The following is a 22,348-nucleotide window of genomic DNA, read 5'->3' as shown; positions in this document are numbered from 1 at the left end:
CATTATGCAGTGTCACCGGCCATCGAAAAACTAATGTATGATGAGCTTGACAGAATGTTAGCACTTGGTGTGATTGAGGAATCCGAAAGTCCTTGGTCCTCTCCAGTTGTTATTGTACGCAAGCCAGGCAAGGTTCGCCTTTGTTTAGATAGTCGCAAGGTGAATGACATAACAGTCAAAAATGCGTATCCCATGCCTCTCATTGACGGCATCTTGAGTAGGTTGCCAAAGGCGAAATTTATCTCAAGTATCGACTTGAAGGATGCGTATTGGCAGATTCCGCTAACTCCAAGAGCGCGCGAGAAAACCGCATTTACAGTGCCGGGAAGACCACTGTATCATTTTACGGTTATGCCATTTGGGCTATCCAATGCTCCACAGACGATGTCAAAATTGATGGACAAAGTTATTCCACCAGATCTGAGAAATGAAATATTCATTTATCTAGACGATTTGCTGGTAATTTCGGAGTCATTTGACAAACACGTCTCAGTGTTGAGAGCTTTAGCCGATAGGTTAACTCAAGCCGGACTCACCATAAAGGTGGAGAAAAGCAAATTCTGTCTGAAAGAGGTTAAATATTTAGGACATGTTATTGGTCATGGTACAATCCAAACGGATCCCGATAAAGTGGCAGCCATTCGTGAGTTTCCTGTTCCGCGATCGTGCAAGCAGGTGCGAAGGTTTTTAGGAACCACTGGGTGGTACCACAAGTTCATAAAAAATTATGCAGAAATTGCTGCTCCAATTTCAGATACCCTTAAGCAGCGAAAATCATTTACTTGGTCCGACGAAGCGCAAAAGGCTTTTGAGAATTTGAAAGAGCAACTTTGTATGGCCCCTGTACTCCATAGTCCTGATTTTGCTACACCATTTGAGATACATTGTGATGCCAGTCACTCAGGTGTTGGTGGAGTATTGATGCAGAAAGATAAGGATGGTAATGACGTTCCAATCGCATTTATGTCTCGTAAATTGAATCGATGTCAGAGAAATTATTCAGTCACTGAGAAGGAGTGTTTGGCAGCGATCATGTGCGTAAAAAAATTTCGAGCATATGTTGAAGGGCATGAATTTGCCATTCATACCGATCATGCTTCATTGAAGTGGCTCATGTCTCAAACAGACTTAAGCTCCAGATTGGCTCGCTGGGCACTCAAGCTGCAAGGTTTTTGCTTTTAAGATCGTTCATCGCAAAGGCAGCCAGAACATTGTTCCCGACGCCTTATCACGTGTGCACACTGAAGATTTGTCATCCTTAGGTGTGGATACCTTGATAGATTTACAGTCTGAGCAGTTCGAGTCAAAAGAGTACCAAGAGCTTAAGGACAAAATAAAATCAAACCCGTCTCAGCTACCTGACGTTAAAGTCATCGATAAATATATTTATCGTCGTGCAGAGCACGCGTCCGGCGATCAAGTCGCTGATGATTTGCACTGGAAGTTGTGGGTTCCAAAAGATCTTGTGATAGAGGTATTAAAACAAAGTCATGAGCCTCCTTTAGCGTCTCATTGTGGAATCAATAAAATGTTGGAAAAAATTCGGCGATATTATTATTGGCCAAATTTAGTGTGTGATGTTAAGTCATTTGTAAACGGTTGTGTGGTGTGCAAATGTACCAAACATCCCAATCGTTCGTTACGCCCACCATTAGCTCCAGTAAAAGAAACGCAGCGAATATTTCAAAAGATTTTTATTGATTTCTTGGGACCCTATCCTCGAAGTAAGTCCGGAAATGTTGGTATATTCGTAGTGTTAGATCATTTGTCCAAATACCCATTTTTAAAACCTGTAAAAAAATTCACCACTGATGCTATTATTCGCTTCATGGAAGAGGATTTATTTCATTGTTTTGGTGTACCTGAAACCATTGTATCAGATAACGGTGTCCAATTTAAGTCACATAAGTTCAAGGCTTTGCTCACCAAATACAATGTGCAACATTTTTATACGGCTGTACACGCTCCGCAAGCTAATGCGTCAGAGCGCGTAAATCGATCAGTAATTGCTGCAATCAAGGCTTACGTTAGACCCGATCAAACAAATTGGGATGAGCAACTTAGCCATATCAGTTGCGCATTACGGTCCAGCAGACATTCAGCAATCAATGACAGTCCCTATCGTGTTGCTTTTGGACAACACATGATAGTTAATGGTAATACCTATCCTCTTCTACGAAATTTAGAACTTCTAGAAGACCGTACAGTTAGTTTTGATCGAGAAGATTCCTTTGATATAATAAGGAAAACTGCACAACAGAGTATACAACGGCAGCACGAACAAAACGAAAAACAGTACAATCTTAGAAGTCGAGAAGTAGATTTTAGAGTTGGTCAAGAAGTTTATAGGCGTAATTTTCAGCAAAGTAATTTTGCAAAAGGCTTTAATGCAAAACTGGCCCCAACTTTTGTAAAATCTCGTATTAAGCGTAAGCTTGGCAATAGTTATTACGAGTTAGAAGATACCCAAGGGCGATTCATTGGAAAATATCATGCTAAAGATATAAAACAATAAATCGGGTAGCCAGGAAATTCGTCCAAGCGAGTATCACTCTTTGGAGTGATGACCCCAAAGTGTGATTTTGGCAGGGGGGATTGTAGTGGTCGCTTGGACCGCCAACATTTATTGGTTGGGCCTAAAAGTAGGCAAAGGTTTTTTTTGCCAAGTAGAAAAAAAACATGCCAGCGCCACGGCACTAGTTGTAGAAAATAGTAGTTAATGTAATATATTTATTAAAGTTATGTTTATATATGTTAATAATCCAATTTTTGTTAGTTAAATGTTAGATGTATAATAATTGTTTAGTGTTAGTATAAACTTGTAGGATATATGTATTTTGTTAGGAAATATTAAATAGCGCCCTCTGTGTGTGGGGCTTAGCAACATTGCTGAAAGATTTTCGCGATAGATGCATCTTAAGGCAGCGAATGGCAAAGAACGGGGAGATAAGAATGCATCAAAGTTTAATGTCCGTTTGACAAGGCTTAGATGATTCATTCGTGCTAGTCATTCTCTCGCAAGTCACCTGTTTATTTGTTTTATGGCAGTTCTCAGAAACTAGAGAAAAAAATATATTATACACATATATCGCCAAAAATAAGACAAAAGTGACATACATAAATAAATAGTGAACAGTGCGGGAAAAAGTAAAAAAAAAATATAATATATACATATTTGTGAAATCACCCCCCCCATTTCGGCCAGCAGCCAACCGGCGACAGGCGGATAGAATTTTTGGAGTTTTATATGGTGCCGTCCAATAAGGCAGGGTAAATATTACTGACGGCAAATGTAACATTTACAAAAATCATATTAACGCTCTGATTTTTCTCTTAAAATCAGACGGCACGCAGTGTAAAAATTTTCTTTTGGATGTTGTTGGTGTAGGCGTTAATTTAAGCCACCCAAACAATTTACATCCACGCCACATCGTCACCCGGCAGCCAAAAGTTTGGGCGAAAGCTTTGAAAGCTTTCGCACGATCGCTTCGAAAACTACAGCGGATCAGCTGATAGCTACCAGCGAAAGGCAAGCTCTGCGTCTGGCAGGAATTAGGAGGAGCGTTTTGCAGCGATACTGCGCAGCCGCCACCTGAAATTCCGTTGAGATTTGTCCCTGAGAGGACTAGCAAGGAGGACGCCAGCATCACCACAGATGCTGGATTGGTGCTAGTGACCGTGCGACCACCTGCGAAAGTGTCGTAGCACAACCCAGAGAGAGTTGGCGCAGCTGATGTCCGCGCCTATAGATGTTTTGCTTTGTTAGTTAATATATATCTACGTTATATCTTTTGGGCCTTCTGCCATTTAATTAGTGCGTTTTTTTTTGTATTATATTTTGTTCATTTAATGTATTGGTTGCGTACATGTATATATGTTGAATAACAAACTGTGTTGTAAATTTACTTATGATTACGTGGTATAACATACTATGTATCAGAGGTAAATAAACTTCATGAGTTACAATAAGTTGTCCTACATATATCTTGGCCGTCAATATTTATGTTCTCTGTCAAGATTTGCAATTTTTAAAAATTAAGTCATATTTGTTTATCAAAACAATGGAACATCTGGCATAAAAGCTCAGATCACCATGCTAGCATAAAGCTTTTGTTAGGGCTTTAAACTTTTGCTCCACAGCTGAAACAACAACAACAATAACAACACACACACACATATCACCGGCTGTGAAAGATCTTTCGTCGCTGGAGAATGATGTAAGTGAGCTTTTTCTTATGCATAACTTTTTATTGAAATATTGTACGCATTAGAGCTTTTTGTATTGCATCTGTTGAATGCAGAATTTATAGCCCAAACGAAGTTTATTTTCATTTGTTTTGCTGGCAGCTTCGTTTCGCTGCGCCTGAGAAACCTTAAGTTTCTTAGGGCTGGGCTTTTGCCGATGGTCCATTGCCATATAATGATATGGATTACTAATTAAATAGTTTTTATAGTGCATAAAAACTATCTATTATTAGCGATCCATATAAAAATTGCAATACGAAATATTGGCTAATCATTTCTATTAATCATATTTATTTCTATTTATGTATTTATTTAGTTTTTAAGTATTTATGAAATAGATTTAAATTAGCTTTAATATTTCAACGTCTTTATTTCATATTCCGTCCATGTTATCTTTTGTTTATTTGCCTTTTCTTTATGTTTCTTAATTTAAATAAATTTGTTATAATGTTTAGTATGTGCGAGTAAGTTTGCAAATTTGGAACCATGCAGCATTTGTATGGGGAGGGTTGAGTAACGAGGAGCTTCTCCAAGGGATCCTGTCATCTAAATTGATTTTTACATTGGCCTTGCAGGATCATGGTAGGGTGGGCGTCTGCACCAATGAGTGCACCGTAAAGGAGAAGTGTTCCAAGTCGAAGGTAGATCCCTAACTTGTCTTTCTTCTAGTTTACTTTCAACTCTTTTGTTTACTGTCCTTGTATGTCTCTTCCCCATTTTCCCCCTTCCTTCAGTACGCGAATTTTCTAATAGTATAATTAATCTACGGAAGCACGTAGCGGAAAGGATTTTTTCTCTTTAGCCCACTCCCATCCGACCAGACAACAGCCGTAGCGATCGCGTACACCTTTCGTAGCGTTACAAGTACACCAGCTTCTAAAACGAACAAGCTTCGTTACCCGTTACAAGTTCCATTGACCATCTGGCCAGACTCCTAAACCTAAAGCTATGGTAAGTGACTTCTTTATTTGCTCCACAGCGTTGACGGCTACCTCACTTAACTGAAACTTCCCATTATTTTTCCTCGGAGCATTTGTCAGTGGTACCGAGATACCAAGAAGCTACGCAGTTTCTTGACCGTCATTGGAGCAGGCATGTTATTGATGGCCTCCACTCTGCTCGAATCTATGATGAAACCTAAATAATTGAGGTTCCGAAAACAGAATTTGGATTTGGTTTCCTCCAGCTCAATCTGTCAGAAGGCACACTTCAAATCGACGCATGAGATGAAGTGCGTCTCATCGATTTACAAGAGAATCCCTTGGATGCATGGAATAGGATACGCATATTTCATCGATTTTTGCAGGGCTTCATGACGACCGTCGTTCTCCATGAACTGTGGTTCTCTTTTATGATGGTTCGGTTCCCTCAATTGGCTGTATCCCATGTTGTAACAAGTGAGTCTTGCCCAATTTCAAATTGGAGAAACTCACTTTTCACGGCCTCCAACTGATTCATCTCTTCCAGGTCCCACAATTCCGGATCAGATACGACAACATCCTCGCCCCGGTAATATTCCACTTCGACAGTTGTTACATCAGTTGTCTCTCTGTGGTACAAGTCTCAAACAGATTCGGAGCGATGTCGAAAGCTCTCCAGAAGTCCATGCCCAAATAAACCACCTGTTTTAAGTCGGCGCACATGAAGAAAACTATCTGCTTCGAATTGCCGCCATATGGTACTGACAGATTGACTCGTCCCAGGATCGGGCGACTGGCTCCTGCAGAAATTGTGACCATGGACGTGTACGGGGGCACATTCCAATTCATCTTGCTGACAAGCTCTCGGCATCCTCGACCCAGCAGACTAACGGACGCGTCAGACTCAAGAAGGCTTTTCAGAGCATGTCCACCGATGATTATATCTGCAAAGAGTCGAGGATCGGTGGTCTCCACACTTCGAACTCCTTCATCGACTTATCTCCTCGTTAGCCACCGCCGACGAAAACGAGCGCGTGCCTTTATAACGCGTTTCGTGGCCAGCATCATCTCTCCAATCTGCCGCTCACCAAAAATTCTATTTCGAGCCGACATGTATTCCCGAACACGATCTTAACACTATGGTAAGACTCTTACTGTCGTTCCTTTTACTAGTGTATCCACGATATTTAACCTTAACTTAGGTGTAATTTTCGCTTACAGTATTGTCCTCCAATTGTTTTTGTTGGTAAGCCACTCCAGTTTCTGATCGGGTCTTGCCTCCAATGCGCCTGCCCCGGTCTCATCGCGTTCGCCCAGGAGTTTCCCGGACAATTGACGCATTGCGGGCTAAACGTGTCGGGCTTGCCGCACCGAAAGCAAAAGATGCTCCTCGTCCCGGACATACAATCCCGGAAACCGTGACCAGGTTGCCTGCAGTTCCAGCAGTTCCAACCGTCTCGCGGTTCTACGCAACCGTTTCCTCCACTTCCTTTGGTTGGACTCTTTTCGCGCAGAGGTGGGTTTTCAACCTCGTTAACTACTAGTTTGACTCCGTGCGGATACCGAATTCGTTGTCCCTGTGATGAGCGCCCTCGACGACTCATCTATCGCCCCACTTCGATACATTCTTGGCGTAACTCGTCCACCGTGGGTATTTCCATGGCATATATGTATCTTGCCAAACTTTCCTTTAATCCACGCTTTATTATTTTCACCAGCTCAAGGTCCCGGAGATGTTTCTGGAAGCGCGAGGCTAGCCGCCGCATGTTATGAATGTAGTCATCGATATCTTCGCCAGACTGTTATTTCTTCTGCAGTAGCTCCTGCATGATGTCATGCTCAGTTTGGTAACCTCGAAACCGGATCACCATTGCTTGATGCAAATGGGTCCAGCTGGCCCATTGGGACTGCTCCTTTGTTAGATATCGATTTTTGCTGCGAAGAGGCGGGTCGACTGCCACTACTACCGTCCTTCTGCGGGCGGATGAGCTCCTGCATTAGCTTTATCATCTCCATGAAGCCTGCGCTAATCTCATCGCGTATCGGTGCCGCAATCCCCTCCTGCAGTAAACTCCTTCATCCTCGACTATAGGACAGAATCTGTCGACTCCGTTGGATAGCTTTTCGGCCCTTATCCGATGCTTCAACCACAGAGCATCGAGGAGGAGCAGTAGCAAGGCCTTCTTCTTAAATTCTACGGTTGCCTTAGCCGATGGAAACAGCACTTCCGGGAATCCACAAATAAAGTCTCATACTCCAGCAGCGAGCGTAATGCTAAATTGGTTACTGTTTCAGTTATACAGTCGGGCTCCTCCTCGTTGGCTGCGTCGTCTGACGTTCGCTGTCCCACGTCGTTGGTGCTGCTCCGGCTGGTGGTGAGTGGCGTCTGTCGATGCGACGGCTATCGGCACTCGGGCCTTGCTCCAACGGTGATAACTGCCCGTTGAGTGTCCCGCGCCATTATATTTTTAAATGTTGCCTTCGCAATATGAAAAAAGAGTACAAAAATCGTCCAGCACGATCTTCAGACCGACATCGCTCGCGATTCGACTCCTCAATCAAAAATTCCATATGCTAATCTCTAGTGAAAAATTTTGACGCTCCTTTTTACTCTCCTTGCTACGTGAAGAGCAGCTCAAAAAAACCTCTATTATCGCCTTGCGATACTCCAGATATCAATATCTCCCCAATACCAAAATAAGCAACACTGCTGGCACAAACGATAAACAAAAACGTAACAGTTTTCCCAGCTCTAATACAGATAGTATTTTCGTTATGTTCTTACAATTATTTGTAAGGGTCCAGCGATTCTGTGTGTTGCTTATTTTTTATGCACATGTCTTCGATATTTATATCCTGTTTGGGCTAGGCTGCATCATTGAAAATTTCCGTTTCTTGGAATCTTCCGTCGTCATCCACACGCGGTTATGTTGCCATCGATAACACTCATTTTTCGATTTAAAAAAATACCACTATCATATGTTATTCAATTTGTAGTCACAGTTTCCGAATAATTGAAGATGCGACTCATACTCTATTTTGACCCGCGCATTTGCTTTAATTATGCGATTCTAAGATGCATTTGTTTTTACCAAAGTCCCGTCTTTCGAAGAGCTTATTAGGGGTACATAAGTAAACCAAATCAAGCGGCAGCGCGCCGCATAAGTCTCGTACTCAGTTCAGTCACAGATCGCATGCGGAACGATGAGCACGGTCGTATTTCGTCGCCCTGTGCTGTCGCTTGCATGAATGCATATATGAAACTACATTTTCGCCAATATTGGTATGCACGTAAAGTTTTTCTGCTGCGCGACCTGAAAACCTGCCCAAGGTTGGGTCTGGCCAATATAGTGTGGTGTGCAGGTTTCAATATATTTATATTTTTATACCCGCTACCCATATGATGTATCACACAGCCAGAAGGCTTCTCCGACCGTGTAAAGCATACTTGATCAGCGTCAAAAGCCGAGACAATATAGCCATGCCCGATCTCACCTAGATCTCAGAGACTATAAGAGATAGAGATATATTGTAGGCAAATCAAGTTTGTTTTATATTTTGCCACACCCACTTCCGCCCCTGCAAAACGACAAAAATCGAATAAAACGTGTAATTTTAGTACAAACAATAATATCTATAGTCTTAAAGTTTGGTTGCGATCAGATTAAAAATATCGATAATATTTTTATAGCCGCTACGCATAAGGGTAGAAGGGAATTATAACTTTGTGCCGGCAGGAAATGCATGTAACAGGTAGAAGGATGCATCTCTGACCCTATAAAGTATATATTCTTGATCAGCATCAACAGCCGATGCGATCTAGCCATGTCCGTCTGTCCGTATGAAACACGGGATCCCAGAGAAATAGAGCAATAGTTTTAACGCACATTAAGTCTGTTTCAAATTTTCGCCACGCCCACTTCCGCCCCAACAACAATCAACAAAAATCGAATAATAAGCGTAATTTTAAAGCTAGAATTATGATATATACAATAATAATTATGGTAATTATAATTCCTAAAAATTTGGTTGCGATTAAAAAAAAATTGTCGATGTTATTAAAAAAAATACTTTTGTATGGGCAAAAACGCCTACTTACTAGGGGACTTAGTTGCTTTGGCCGATAATCTGGTATATTGCGCCGTCTATGGTATATTTTGATTGTGGTACTATATCGATATACCAAAAATACCGTTTGGTATATTTTTAGTATTTATGTAGTATTTTCGGTATATTTTGAAAATAAAACCGCAATATTTTGCTTTTATTCAAAATGGGTTGCCGGTATCTCATAGTCGAGCACAATCGGCTGTAGCTTTCTTACTTGTTTAAAGATGCTTTCGATGTCGGTCTTCCACGAGTAAGAAATTATCGGCCTTTTAGCTCAATAGTCTCATGATCGCTGTGCGACAAAACGTGACGAGGTGTGTCCCTTGGACCGATATATTCGTTGATTGCCAACATGCTGATAAATGTATTTTATTTCAATTTCTTTGAGTAATCTATTCTAATTCTTTCAAAGTCTGACGCATCTAGGGTACCCGCCACTAATGTCAATATAATACCTACTAGGCGTAATTTGTCATACAAAAGTTTTTCTTTAATAACTTCTACAATTTATCCGATCACAACAAAATTCTCTGGAATCTTACATACTAGAGTTATTATTGTCTGTACCAAAATTCTATGTTTGTTACATACATTTCCTGCCGACACACGTGGAAAAAACAGAGATTTTTTTGAGTTTTTAAATGAGTCAAATGTAGCATTTGAACTGAACTGAAAAGAACCAAGAAATACATAGCTTTTTGGTGCTGTGCAAACAGGGCATTAGCCTTTCGAACGCGTCATATTCTGTCTCACTAAAGCTAAACGAGGTTTACAAGTTGTTATTTCTGACAAAGTTGTTATTTCTTTTTTTCGAACGCTGAAGGAGAGACTAAATAGAAAAATTATACTGTTAGAACCATGTATGCTATTAACTGTAAATTGGGAGCTAACTTGTACTACTCTTTTTAGATCCTTTACGGGCTTAACTACGTTTTGACTACTGCTGTTGTCTTTCGATAAAAGGCAAGCGGAACCAGTTCCGAAAAATAAGGCGACTCATCTTCAACGGCTACAGCTGCCGAAATCAGCTCTTGACAAGATTGAAAGCTTTGTTCCTCTGATGATTATGCTACCTATTGCCTTCTGAAGCTGTACTCACCTCCATGGCTTTAGCATAGAAGTTCTCGAAAAAACTTCTCTCAAAGCTTGCCTCGGCTTCTATGGCTAAGGCCAACGCACTTGGTAAGCCTTTGACCCTCGCTGGGAAAAACTATTGCTTTGACCTTTAGAGTTCTGAAATAAAAGCATGAAGGACATCATTTCTGACCTCATTATTGAGCAAAGCGGCCTCGTTCATAACAATTTTTAGTTGTGTCCATAATCAGTCTCTTTTCTACCTCATCATAGTATTGCATTAGGCTGAGGCCGCCTTGTTTCGCCATCTCAAAGCTCTATTGAAAGACACGCAACGAAGTTTTGTCAGCATAAGTGCAATCTTGTCTAGCAATCATGGAATCAAAATGTAATACTGTGTTATGAGATACTAGTAGCGCTCCTGCTGTTCCTCTGATCTTGTTTCGTAAGATTGTCACTGCTTCAAAATTATTCTTGCTAACCAAAGCATAAAAGTATCAGGTTACCGCTGATGAATTTTTAGTTCGGTACTGACTCTACCTATTTGTTGTGTTGACGCTTAAGTCTTAGACTACGTACGTATATACATATAACAGTGTTACATATAAAAGTGTTAAAGCTAAAAAAAAAGTGTCTTTACTCATCAAAGCCACCACCAAAACATTGAGCCGGATTTCTTGAACGTATACGGATTTTCACGCCCCAGCTACACTTCATTGGCAAAGAATTATGCACTTTGTTTTCTACTGTACATGAGAAAGGATCGGCAATTGTTCCCGCCATTTTTTCTCCTATGTGCATACAAGTCAACTGATCCATTTCAATTAACACATACACTAGTAGCCGCTAACAAATTCAAAGTCCGCCAACTGCAAAAAATACAATTTTCGCCAAATAAATATCTTACTTATTTATTGGCATATATATATTCATTCTCTACCGAATTATTTCATCCTAAATAATGTTCGTGGTGTTCTGTGCTGGGTTGATCCTATTGCGAAACGTACTTTTCTGCAACATATGTACATATCTACGCATATTGGTTCCGATTTATTTATATGTATGTATGTAATAACACTAACACATACAATTCAAAATAAAAGTAAATTGTTCAAAATTTCACTTAAAATACACAAAATCCAACACTTACTCCTACACTAATGTACACTGCACATTAAACATACATAAAATTGTACATTTACTCGTTCCATTCCATTCAATACAATAAAGATTCACGCTGTACAAAACTGTGGTTGGTGTTTTGTTTCACAGTTGTTAGCGTTGCTTCCTACTGCTGCTAATGTATTTTCTTTCTTTAGGGTCCTTATTACTATTCTGTGAAATGGTCAAACTTTTTGCTACTTTGCCTTTGCTCAACGGCTATTTGCCTATTTTGTACGTCTCACTGATTCGTCCTATCCTTGAGTACGGATCTCTTGTCTGGAATCCCCAGAATAGGGTTTATCAAGATAGGATTGAATCGGTGCAGAAACAATTTTTATTATTTGCTTTTCGTAGTTTAAATTGGAATCCTAATATTAGATTACCACTGTATCGCAGTAGACTTTTATTACTAAACCTTCCTTCTCTTTCTGACCGTAGAACTATGCAAGGTGCTGTTTTTATACAGACACTAATTAATGGTGAAATAGACACTTTGGAGCTGTTAAGTCAAATTAGTTTTGCAGTTCCTGTCAGGATCACTAGGAATTTTCTTCCTCTTCTCATATCACGTAGATCTACTAACTTTGCTTGCCATAATCCCTTCCGTATTCTGTGTGTGAACTATAATAATCTCAATAACGTAGTTTGCTCTAGTAAATCTTGATGCTCTTAGTACGTCAACGTCCAAAATAAAAATAAAAAAAAATAAAAATATCTCTTCGTTGTAAACTCTGAAGCTTAGATTCCGCACAGCATGTACGCTCTGCAAATCGTAACGCTGGCGTTTTCCCGCTCCGCCAGGTTTCTCCTTAATTCGTCATCAATCATCGAGTCAGATGAACCTTCGCCGAAGAGAGCATACGTATTCACCCCTCGATTGCCAAATCCGAATATCGTCGGGGTTCAACGCAGCTCAAATTCCGCTCCGTGGACTCTTAGACTGCTCTTGGCGGGGTCCTGCTTGAGCTCGCTGACCGCTGCTCATTCTTACTTCTGTTTTCGTCCACTGGTGGCGGCCTTCTCCTGGAGGAATACTACATCTAGTGCAGCAATCTTTGATGTCGTCCTTGACATCCATCCACCTGATACTTGTTGTCCGGAAACTCCTGATCATATGGCGACAGGTTGCTCAAAAGGATTTCTCCATTAGGTGGCGATTAAAGAGATGATGCCAGGTTATTCACGATCTAGGCACGATCTTTTCCAAGTGCTGTTCGTGAATAGCCTGCAGATCTAGCACTCTTTGCAACTGCCTTCGTATGAGCTGTTCAGGTCGTTTATACCTGAACCGTAGCTGCTCTATCACTGCGTTTACGTTGCTCGGGTGGTAGCAATGACTTGACAGTGACACGTGTATCACCTTTCAGGGCCTTTAGCAGACGCAGATTGTTCTCCAGGTTTGTGCAACCATAGGCCGCTGTGGTTTCCGTAAACGCGCAAACAAATATCGGCCATTCTTCTGGTTTGCCTTCAAACACTTGATACTGCAGATCCGAGAACCATAGTCGACGGTGTCGGTACAGAGATCTCTCTTGGGCTGTAGTATGGTGCAAATCCAGCGACTTATGTGTAATGAGGCCTCGAATTTCTGGCGGTCATAAAGCCAGATGGCACTGATGATGCGCATAAATTAGGCGGCAACAATTCACTCAAAAGCACTGGGCGGTTTTCTCTCATGAGCACCGTTTGATTCGCACTCGTATTTGGCGGCAGATTTCCACTCAAGTGTGTCGACGAGGACGCGCCATTGTCGATTGGCTGTTGATCGCGTCTCACTTACACTTAAATTCCACTCAATAATGAATCACTTAACAGCACTTGAGTCTGCTCCATCTTGAGTTGCGCTTCCAGATCAGCAATTTTCTTCATAAAACTCGCAACCAGAGTCTCAATGATAGTGCTTCGCTACCGCTATCTTGGCTTTGCGAACGCACTGAATCGAACGTCGATTTTGCAAGGCCGACCAATTGCCGGTATGCGAATATCAGAAAATAATTGTCGTCAACAGAATTAGAAAATTTGTTTTACCGCAGTGACTTCCTCTAAATCTATACAATTATCAATTATCTGCTTAAATACTCTAGCATGTGACCGTCACAATGATCATTAATTCTTTCAACTGTCGAATACAAAATACGAAAAACTACTTATCGAAATTAAACTTATTTAAATTCCAACAACCAGAATAGAAGTTTGTGACCAAAAAATTTTACAGTTCTATCTCTTAAAGTCTCTGATATCTAAGTGTTCATACTGACAAACGGATGTGACAATATCGTCTCGGCTGTTGATGCTGAAGAAAAATATATATACCTTATAGAGTCGGAAATGCATTCTTCTGCCTGTTACATACATTTCCAGCCGGCACAAAGTTGTAAAACCTCTCTAAGCTAGTTCGCTAATGATGACTTAGTAATTTGTCGATCAACTTTTTTTTAAACATTGGATTTTTATACCCGCTACTTATAGGGTAGAAGGGCCTTTGTGCCGGCAGAAAATGTACATATGTAACAGGCATCTCCGACCCTATAAAGTAGATATATTCTTGATCAGTGTCAACAGCCGAATGTCTGTCCGTATAAAAATAAAACCTATAGTATTTCTGTACAATTGTAGAAGTTATTAATGAAATACTTTTGTATGCGCAAAAACGCCAACTTACTAGTGGTCTTGGTTGCTTTGGTTGACAATGTATTATATTTTGCACTCTATGGTATGTGAATGATATTTTTTTTTAAGTATTTTTGTGATATGCTAATTTGGTATTTTTTATTATTTTTGGTATTTGGTATTATTTTGTTACACACAATTCTTTTTGTAACAAATAATGGGTAGGATATATATAAGATTATAAAAATCATTCATGCACTTCAGAGATAAGCCCTAACAAATATTTTTAGAGTATAAGTTTATAGTAAAGATTAAGTTAATATTTGATTAATTTGTAGTCAAACAAATTTAACACCAATGAAAAAAAACAAAAATACTAAACAAAGGCCACGTGCGGTACGTCAACATAAACTAAGTAATCAGCACTCTCGGACCGGCGATCACCTCTTTACATATAACAAACCGACTTTCAACCAACTGACACCCTAAACCAGCGACAACGGCTGCAGCGAAAACTTTAGTATAATTTTCCTAGATTTTAATTCTTAATTTATGAAGTTAGTTTTAATTGGATTCAGTAAATACACAGATCCTTTTTTTTATACAAAAACTTCCTTGTTTTTATTAATAGACACTCATTTTTTATTTCAATCTGTTGAATTAGAAATGTTTGGATTACATCAGTTCGACAGGTATACACTTGAGCCATTTGAAAATGTTGTACGTCAGCGTTCATCAAAAAAGGTTATATATTATTTAAAAAAAATTGCATTAATATTTAACACAGAAATCACAAAGATTGGGGATCTCCGCAGATATTTGCTTTCGAATTGGGGAGTGTGCATATATAATTTCCTGTAGTACACTCTGAAAAAAATATATTGTTCAAGCTAGAAAAAATGAAATGTTAACAATTTAGATAATTACCCTCATTTTATTGACTTCAGCTCGTAACATAATTATTTTGGATTCCCCTGTTTCGATTATAGCTCTTAAGTTGTAAATTTGCATTCTCATATTATTTAATTGTAAATCATTTGAATCTTCAAAATTTTCCTTAAGTTGTGGGGTGTATTCTTCACGAACATTTTTATATCGTAGACACATAGAGGTTTTACGTATCTATATTTCAAGAAACAAACTAAAATTACATTAAAATCATATCCGTAACACATAGTTCATATTAAAATTACCTGACTTTTTAGACCATGATCAATATGAATTCTGGATGTTTTTTTTATCAAATCACACGATTTGCTCAAATTTAGTGGTCCCAAAATTCCACTTTTAACAAAAAATTCTTTAGCTTTATCAATGCTTCTTGTAACTTTGATATTCATATCGCTCATTTGAGTGTTTTTTTTGTTGCATTGTTGACTTATGTCAATTTTAGATGTATATGATCTATTCGAGAACCAATCATATAATTGTGGAATTGAAATATTTTCTATTTCATTATGTTTTCCAATTGAAAATGCAGGCCGATATTCAAAAGAAGAAATACAATTGATTTCTGGATGCGAAAAAGATCTGACATATTTCCAATTTGTAATTGCCTCTTTCATGTCATTTTGCTGAAATATTTGGGTCCCTTCTGAATCTAAACGACTCTTAGAGGGATATACTGATTGTGAATATTCAATATTTTCCATGATATTTAAATACAATTTTTTAAATTAAAAATATCATATAAAATATAAATTTTTTCCGCAATGAGTACCTGTAAGTAAAAGAAACTCATTAATCGATTTTTAAACCCTTTCATGTAGATTTATCGAAATCCTAAGCATAAGTTAAGGCCACACATTACCAAAGCCCACTGTCGGTGAATACTATTCACTGCATAGTTTGAGCCAAGGCAGTATAGAATAGAGGTGGGCGCGGGCCTGTATTTTAAGGCCCGGGCCCGCACGAAAACAAACTCTTTTTTGAGAGGCCCGGCCCGGCCGAACACGAAACTTTTTCACTAAGGGCCGGCCCGGCCCGGCACGAAACTTATTTACACATATAAGGAAATTCAAAAGACATGTAATTTATATATACATATATATATTTATTAAGGTATTTATATTGAATATTGTTATGTATTTAATGAAAAACAAATTAATTCATATTTTTATTTAAAAATAAAATTTTTTTCTACATTTTTGCTTTTAGCCTAGTGCGTTTTTCATTTAAACCATGGCCCACAGATTTGATAATTTCACAATAGGCCGCCAATTTTTAATTAGTGGTGTGCAAACAAGTAAAATATTGTATAACCAAATCAATAGTAGCATCGATAAGCAATTAAAATGCGATAAATGGAGGTTCTAATTCGATCAAATCAAAATTGTTTCAGGCCTACTTCGGGCTTTTACGGGCCTATTTCGGGTTTTTACGGGCCGGGCCTTTTTTCTAAGGCCTGGGCCCGCACGAAGCCCGTACGAATCTTAATTATAAGGCCCGGGCCCGCCCGAACCCGCTCCGGGCCTGTGTAAGCCCGCGGGCCACGAAAAAAAGCCCGGCCCGTTCCCACCTCTACCTTGGTGCCCAGTTAATAATTTATTCTTCACAAAGGTCTTCCTCCAACTCCAGGGAACTTTGCCTGAAAATTTCGAGTTCATTATCTCCGCCTTCTTCTACCTGATTATCATTATTGTCTACATGCCCATGTTATTGGAGGCTCAATATCAGGAGATTCCAAAAGAACTATAACATCTCTTGGTAGGCTTTTTTATAGTTTAATCTTTGGCCTTTCTTTAGATTTATAGTTGAAAGCAGTGGGTCAGAGGAATCCAATGCTCTATTGAACACATCTGATATAGTATTCAGACGGCTGTTTTTCCCTGCATGAGAAAACATGTCGAGTTTGTACAATTTTTTGCGCTCTTCTGACGCCTTTTTCGGAGAGCCCCTAGAAAAGTACGGAAGTTGCTGAACATCACTTAATTCATTTTCATCGAAATTTTGCAAAACAAACTGCTTCACAGCAGTTTGTTGGCGGTTGATGTTGATCCAAAAATCAAGCAACGTTGAATAACAAGACGTAAATACAACTGCAACATTAAGTTTTGCTGTAAATCGGGCAAAAACGGGCAAAAATGTTAGCCACTATTTGATTGTTAACAGTTTGGTTAATAACATTCAGCTTTAATATTGCCTCGACCGGCTTAGACTCCACAGAAACACAGATACATTTGTTACCAGGAACCTAAAAACATACCAACAACACATTGCACGATTGGACAATATATCACATGTAATAAAAATTTAATGCCAATAATTAATATTACATACCTTGACGATTAAATTCCATATTCAAGCTTTTTTGTTTGATTTAATATTTGAATATAAAACTGACAGAAACAAGTAAGAAAGTTACAGTCGAGTGTGCTCGACTGTGAGATACCCGCTACCCATTTTTAATAAGGGCAAAATATTGCGGTATTATTTTCAAAATATACCGAAAATACTAAAAAAATAGTAAAAATATACCAAATGGTATGTTTGGTATATCGATACAGCACACCATTCAAAATATACCATAGACGGCACAATGTACCAGATTGTCGGCCAAAGCAACTAAGAGCCCTAGTAAGTAGGCGTTTTTGCCCATACAAAAGTATTTCTTTAATAACTTCCACAATTTTTATCTGATCGCAACCAAATTTTCAGGAATCATAACTACTACAGTAGTTATAGTATATACCAAAATTCGCAGCTCTAGCTTGTTATTCGATTTATTTGATTTCTGGGAACGGAAGTGGGCGTGGCAAAAATTTAAAACAAACGTGATATGCGTGCACACATAACAAATGCTGTCGAAAATTATAGCTCTATCTCTTATAGTCTCTGAGATCCAGTGTTTCATACGGACGGACACACAGACGGATATGGCTAGATCGTCTCGGCTATTGATGCTGATCAAGAATATATATACTTTATAGGGTCGGAGATGCCTCGTTCTACCTGTTACATACATTTCCTGCCGGCACAAAGTTATAATACCCTTCTACCCTATGGGTAGCGGGTATAAAAATCATAAATTTTCCCGCCAATTTTTTTTTCAGAGGGTCCAGACCATAGTCTTTAAATATGGGCGAATAACAAATTACCAACGAAGTCTTAATTTTTTTAAAAATATGTTTCAGTATTCTTGAAGTATTCTAATTCAAAAAATAAAGTCAATTTAATAATACCGAACACAAAAAAAAATGTAAAAATGCCGGCTTTGCGACTTTTTGCCCATAGTGCAGTGGTGAAACTCTTGGCGTACTAAAAATTTTGAAGAAGCAACTTGATATGCACTCTGTTGGCCCAATCCCAACCAGCATGCATACACGAAGGGCAAGTCCATCAAGACGGCTCTCCATGCTCTTGTAGCCTCCATTGAAAAAGCAGACCACTTCAAAGAATATGCCTTGGGATCTTTCCGCCTTTCAGCGACACGCGGGTGGTTGCCACGTGGGTCAATTCGACCATTACAAAGGAAGTGCGAGGTAGCACTCCCCAGGATGGGGCTCTCTCGCCTCTTCTTTGGAACCTGGTTGTGAATAGCCTATCACAAAAATTCACTAGACGAGCTCCCAAGTTAATTGCCTATGGCGATGACATAGCATTCTGATAACTGGGAAATGCCCTACAACCCTTCCGTAATGGAACTTACTTTGCGGGAAGTTAAGGCATGGGCTGTAGCAGCCGGGCTCATCATTAACGCGGACAAAACGGATCTTATTCTCTTCACTAAGAGATATAAGGTACATGTGTGGTCCCCTCCCAAAATAGGCTGCACTACGCTAAGACCAAGCCAAGCAGTAAAGTACCTAGAGGTGGTCCTGGAGAGCAAACTGACATGGAAGCTCAATGTGTTAGAAAGGGTGAAGAAGGCCACCGGAGCCTTGTATATGGCAAAAAAGATGCGTAGGTGTACTTGGGGCCTCTCTCCTCATCTTATGCGTTGGACAACCTGGGTCTATTAGGCTATGGCCACAGCGTCATTGGTAGGGAGACTAGTACAGACTTGGACTATACTATCTCCCTTACCTGTACTGAGTCAGTACTACTGACCACATTAACACGATATATGTGGAACCGGGCTGCTGGCGGGAAGGGTTGCATTCCGGAAGCCCTCAACCTCTTCACCGACGGGTCGAAGATGGACGAATGAGTCGATGCGGCCGTACACTGCCCCAACCCGGTTTCAAAACACTCTTACAAACTTCCTGACCATTGCAGCATCAGGTGGTAGAGTGCAAGCCGCGCATGTTGTGGTGCCCGGGTTCGAACCCGCTCGAAGTACAAACTTTTTTTTTTTAACCACCCGGTCGGTGGTGTTCGAGTTCAAATCCCGATCAAAAATACATGCATATTTATTTTTAATATTTTGAGATTATTACCGTAATATTTTGCTTTTATTCAAAATGGGTAGCGGGTATTTCACAGTCGAGCACACTCGACTGTAGCTTTCTTACTTGTTTTATTTTTTCAGACTGCCCTGTTGAATTTGTATGGGCAACAGGCTAAAATCAAAAAAAAATGAAAATTTTTTGAATTCGGCAAAATTTTGAAATTCTAAAGAATGGGCAAACGAAAATAGCGAATGGCAGTCTGAAAAAGTAAAAAAAATTTGAAAAATTTTGAAATTTGGCAAAAATTTGAGACTTTGAAACTTGGGCAAACGATGAATTTGTATGGGCAATAGGCTGAAATCAAAAAAGTATGAACATTTTTTGAATTCGGCAAAATTTTAAAATTCTAAAGGGTGGGCAAACGAAAATCGCGAATGAGCAGTCTGAAAAAGTACAAAAAATTTGAAAAATTTTGAAATTTGACAAAATTTTGAGACTTTGAAACTTGGGCAAACGATGAATTTGTATGGACAATAAAAAAAGTTGAAAACCTTCAAATTTTTAAAAATTTTGAAATTCTAAGATATGGGCAGACTTGAAGAAACTTGAGGCTACCGTTGTAGAGTTTTAGTTTTCATAATTTCGTGGTGTGGGCGATCGATTTTGAGTCATTCATGCCGAAAAAATGTCAAAATTTTTCAAAATTCAAAATTTCCAAAACGAAAAATTTTTTCGAAAAACTAAAAGATGGGCAAACATGGGCAAACGATTTTAAAGCGATTTCTGTAAAAATATTTAAAAAAAACAAATTTTTGAATTTTTCAAAAAAAAAAATTTTTTCATAAATTTGAAACTAAGGGTTTGCAAAAAAAATTTTCCCTGGGCAAACATGGGCAAACGATTTAAAGCAATGGGCACCAATTTTTTTTGAATATCTCAATTCACTGGACCCAGCTTCTCTGAGCTGGTTCGAAACGTAAAAAAACTGAGTGGCAGAGGAAATATTATTACATAAAAAATATCTTAAACCCTTACCAATCGTTATTTAATAAACAAAAAAATATAAAAAAAAACGTGGTTCTTTTCTATATTTTGTAACTATATTTTTTCCGCCTGGAACAGTAACAAAAGCTGAGGTCTAGCTCTAAGTTTTATGTTAAAAATAAAAAAAACAGGATAAATAAATAAATAATAACAAAACAAATAATATTTAAAATTATGAAAAAAACAAAAAGTAAAGTATACAGTAAAATATCTGGATAAAATAAAAATGTTTGCATTAAATTATTAATGATTAATATAACAAATCGCAACACGGGCCAAGTTTCGGATAGAGCTGGCTAGTACATACATATGTATGAACATACCTAAACAATGTGCGTATGGATATAAGCGTGTACATACATACATATATCCATTGTAAATATATATGTAACTTTTGTTTTTTGTATTTACGATAAAAAAAATATTTTAACATACTTAAACTATTGTAACGTTTATTGTGTCACCTTGTTACACTTGTACAACTTCTTAGCGATGGTGTGCGTTCGTACACGTAGTATATACATACATACATACATACATATGTGTACTTAAGTAGGCAGTGTGGTATCTATTATCAATGTTCATGATTTTTCAAACAGAGTTCTATATTTGTAGGGGTTGCGAGGGTGTAATGTTAATACTTATGTTTCCATATTTCCACAACACCAAAAAACTTGATTTCTCTCGGTTCTTTTCCATTCAGTTCAAATGTTACATTTGCACCATATAAAAAACCAGTAGTTAAAAAATTCTCGGCTTGACTACGTACATAAGCTATGTAATAATATCAATAACAAACCTTCAAATATCGAACACACTTTCTGGGTATACGCGTCATTTGATCGATATGAAACCATAACGGAGCTCACCATAGCAAAAAATTTAATATAGATATGCGTGGGAAGCTATGTATTACAGAACTGATTTTTTAAAACCATTGTTTTAATTTTTTAATTATGATCGCTTTTTTATAGATAATTTGGTGACATGTGCATCAGAGCGGGACGACTAGAAGATTTACCGTTGCCTATTTTTTTCCATTCGGAGCTGTGGAAACGTCAAAACTTGATCAAATGTGAATGAATGATCAAACTGTGGCTGTGGAAATGTACTTAAGATAGCTTCGCAGCTTTAGCGTCACATATCGATATAAAAACATCGGATAAAAAAACTCTTTATATTCGTCTTTTTATGTTATATTTAATCTTAAATTAAAAAGGTTTAAATGCAAAAAAAATTATCTTTCTATTAAATCCATGTTCGTCCAATTGCATGCAGTACTTATGCACTAAAATCGTGAATGAAAAATTGGGGTAGCAACATTTTTGCCAATAACCTCAGCTCCAGCCCCATACAATATGAGCACAAAAAATCAATGTTGCCGATTAATGGCATAACTTTTTTTGACTTTCTTGTCGGCCATAGTGCGCATTATGCGTTCGTACATCCAACTATAAGGAAGGTATGTAGCAATTTTGGTTGAAATCCTTGGAGTTTTTGAGAAAATTGACCTTTTGTTAACCCGCAAAAACAAGTTCATTTCGCAGGTGCATCTAGAACCAGCGTGAAACCAGTCTGGCCAGAGCCAACTCAAATTGGAAAACTTTAGTGTTAAGTAACACCCTTTGGACTTTGGCGGGACTTTAAATAATTGCAGATAATAACTAAATAACTACTCTATTTACATATATATTGATTTATTATAATTAATAAATATACGCAATTTTACATTCTTCTTTCAATTGTAATTTTGCAGTTTATTTGACCACTGTTAGCAGCAAAACAATATGTTAACACAATCATTGAATTATTTTTAATATTTGCAGAACTTGTCGGCCATGTCGCGCTATT

At 38.5% G+C, this 22,348-nt stretch overlaps 1 protein-coding gene and 1 long non-coding RNA gene across 4 annotated transcripts; one reads left to right on the top strand and one right to left on the bottom strand.

Annotated features, from left to right (window-relative positions):
• Positions 1-5,158: 5,158 nt before the first annotated feature.
• LOC117573101 (uncharacterized) lies at positions 5,159-7,527 on the top strand. Of its 2 annotated transcripts, none has more exons than XR_007955180.1 (3): positions 5,159-5,642; positions 5,713-6,812; positions 6,884-7,527. It is a non-coding gene; the product is annotated as an uncharacterized LOC117573101 (long non-coding RNA). The 2 variants fall into 2 exon arrangements; XR_007955179.1 differs by having other exon boundaries at positions 5,159-6,307; positions 6,387-6,812.
• A 7,282-nt stretch (positions 7,528-14,809) lies between these two features.
• LOC117573100 (uncharacterized) lies at positions 14,810-21,496 on the bottom strand. 2 transcript variants are annotated; one of them, XM_034256014.2, is made up of 4 exons: positions 21,297-21,496; positions 15,317-15,843; positions 15,051-15,245; positions 14,810-14,990 (listed from the first exon to the last, which is right to left on the bottom strand). In XM_034256014.2, the coding sequence occupies exons 2-4, from the start codon at positions 15,773-15,775 to the stop codon at positions 14,895-14,897; spliced, it is 750 nt and encodes a 249-aa protein (XP_034111905.1). In that variant the 5' UTR covers positions 15,776-15,843; positions 21,297-21,496; the 3' UTR covers positions 14,810-14,894. The 2 variants fall into 2 exon arrangements, with proteins under 2 accessions (XP_034111905.1, XP_034111906.1); XM_034256015.2 differs by having other exon boundaries at positions 15,317-15,733.
• Positions 21,497-22,348: the final 852 nt, after the last annotated feature.

The sequence above is a fragment of the Drosophila albomicans genome, chromosome 4 (genome assembly GCF_009650485.2).
Source record: "Drosophila albomicans strain 15112-1751.03 chromosome 4, ASM965048v2, whole genome shotgun sequence".
Classification (NCBI taxonomy): domain Eukaryota; kingdom Metazoa; phylum Arthropoda; class Insecta; order Diptera; family Drosophilidae; genus Drosophila; species Drosophila albomicans.
This window is presented reverse-complemented; position numbering and strand designations above follow the sequence as displayed.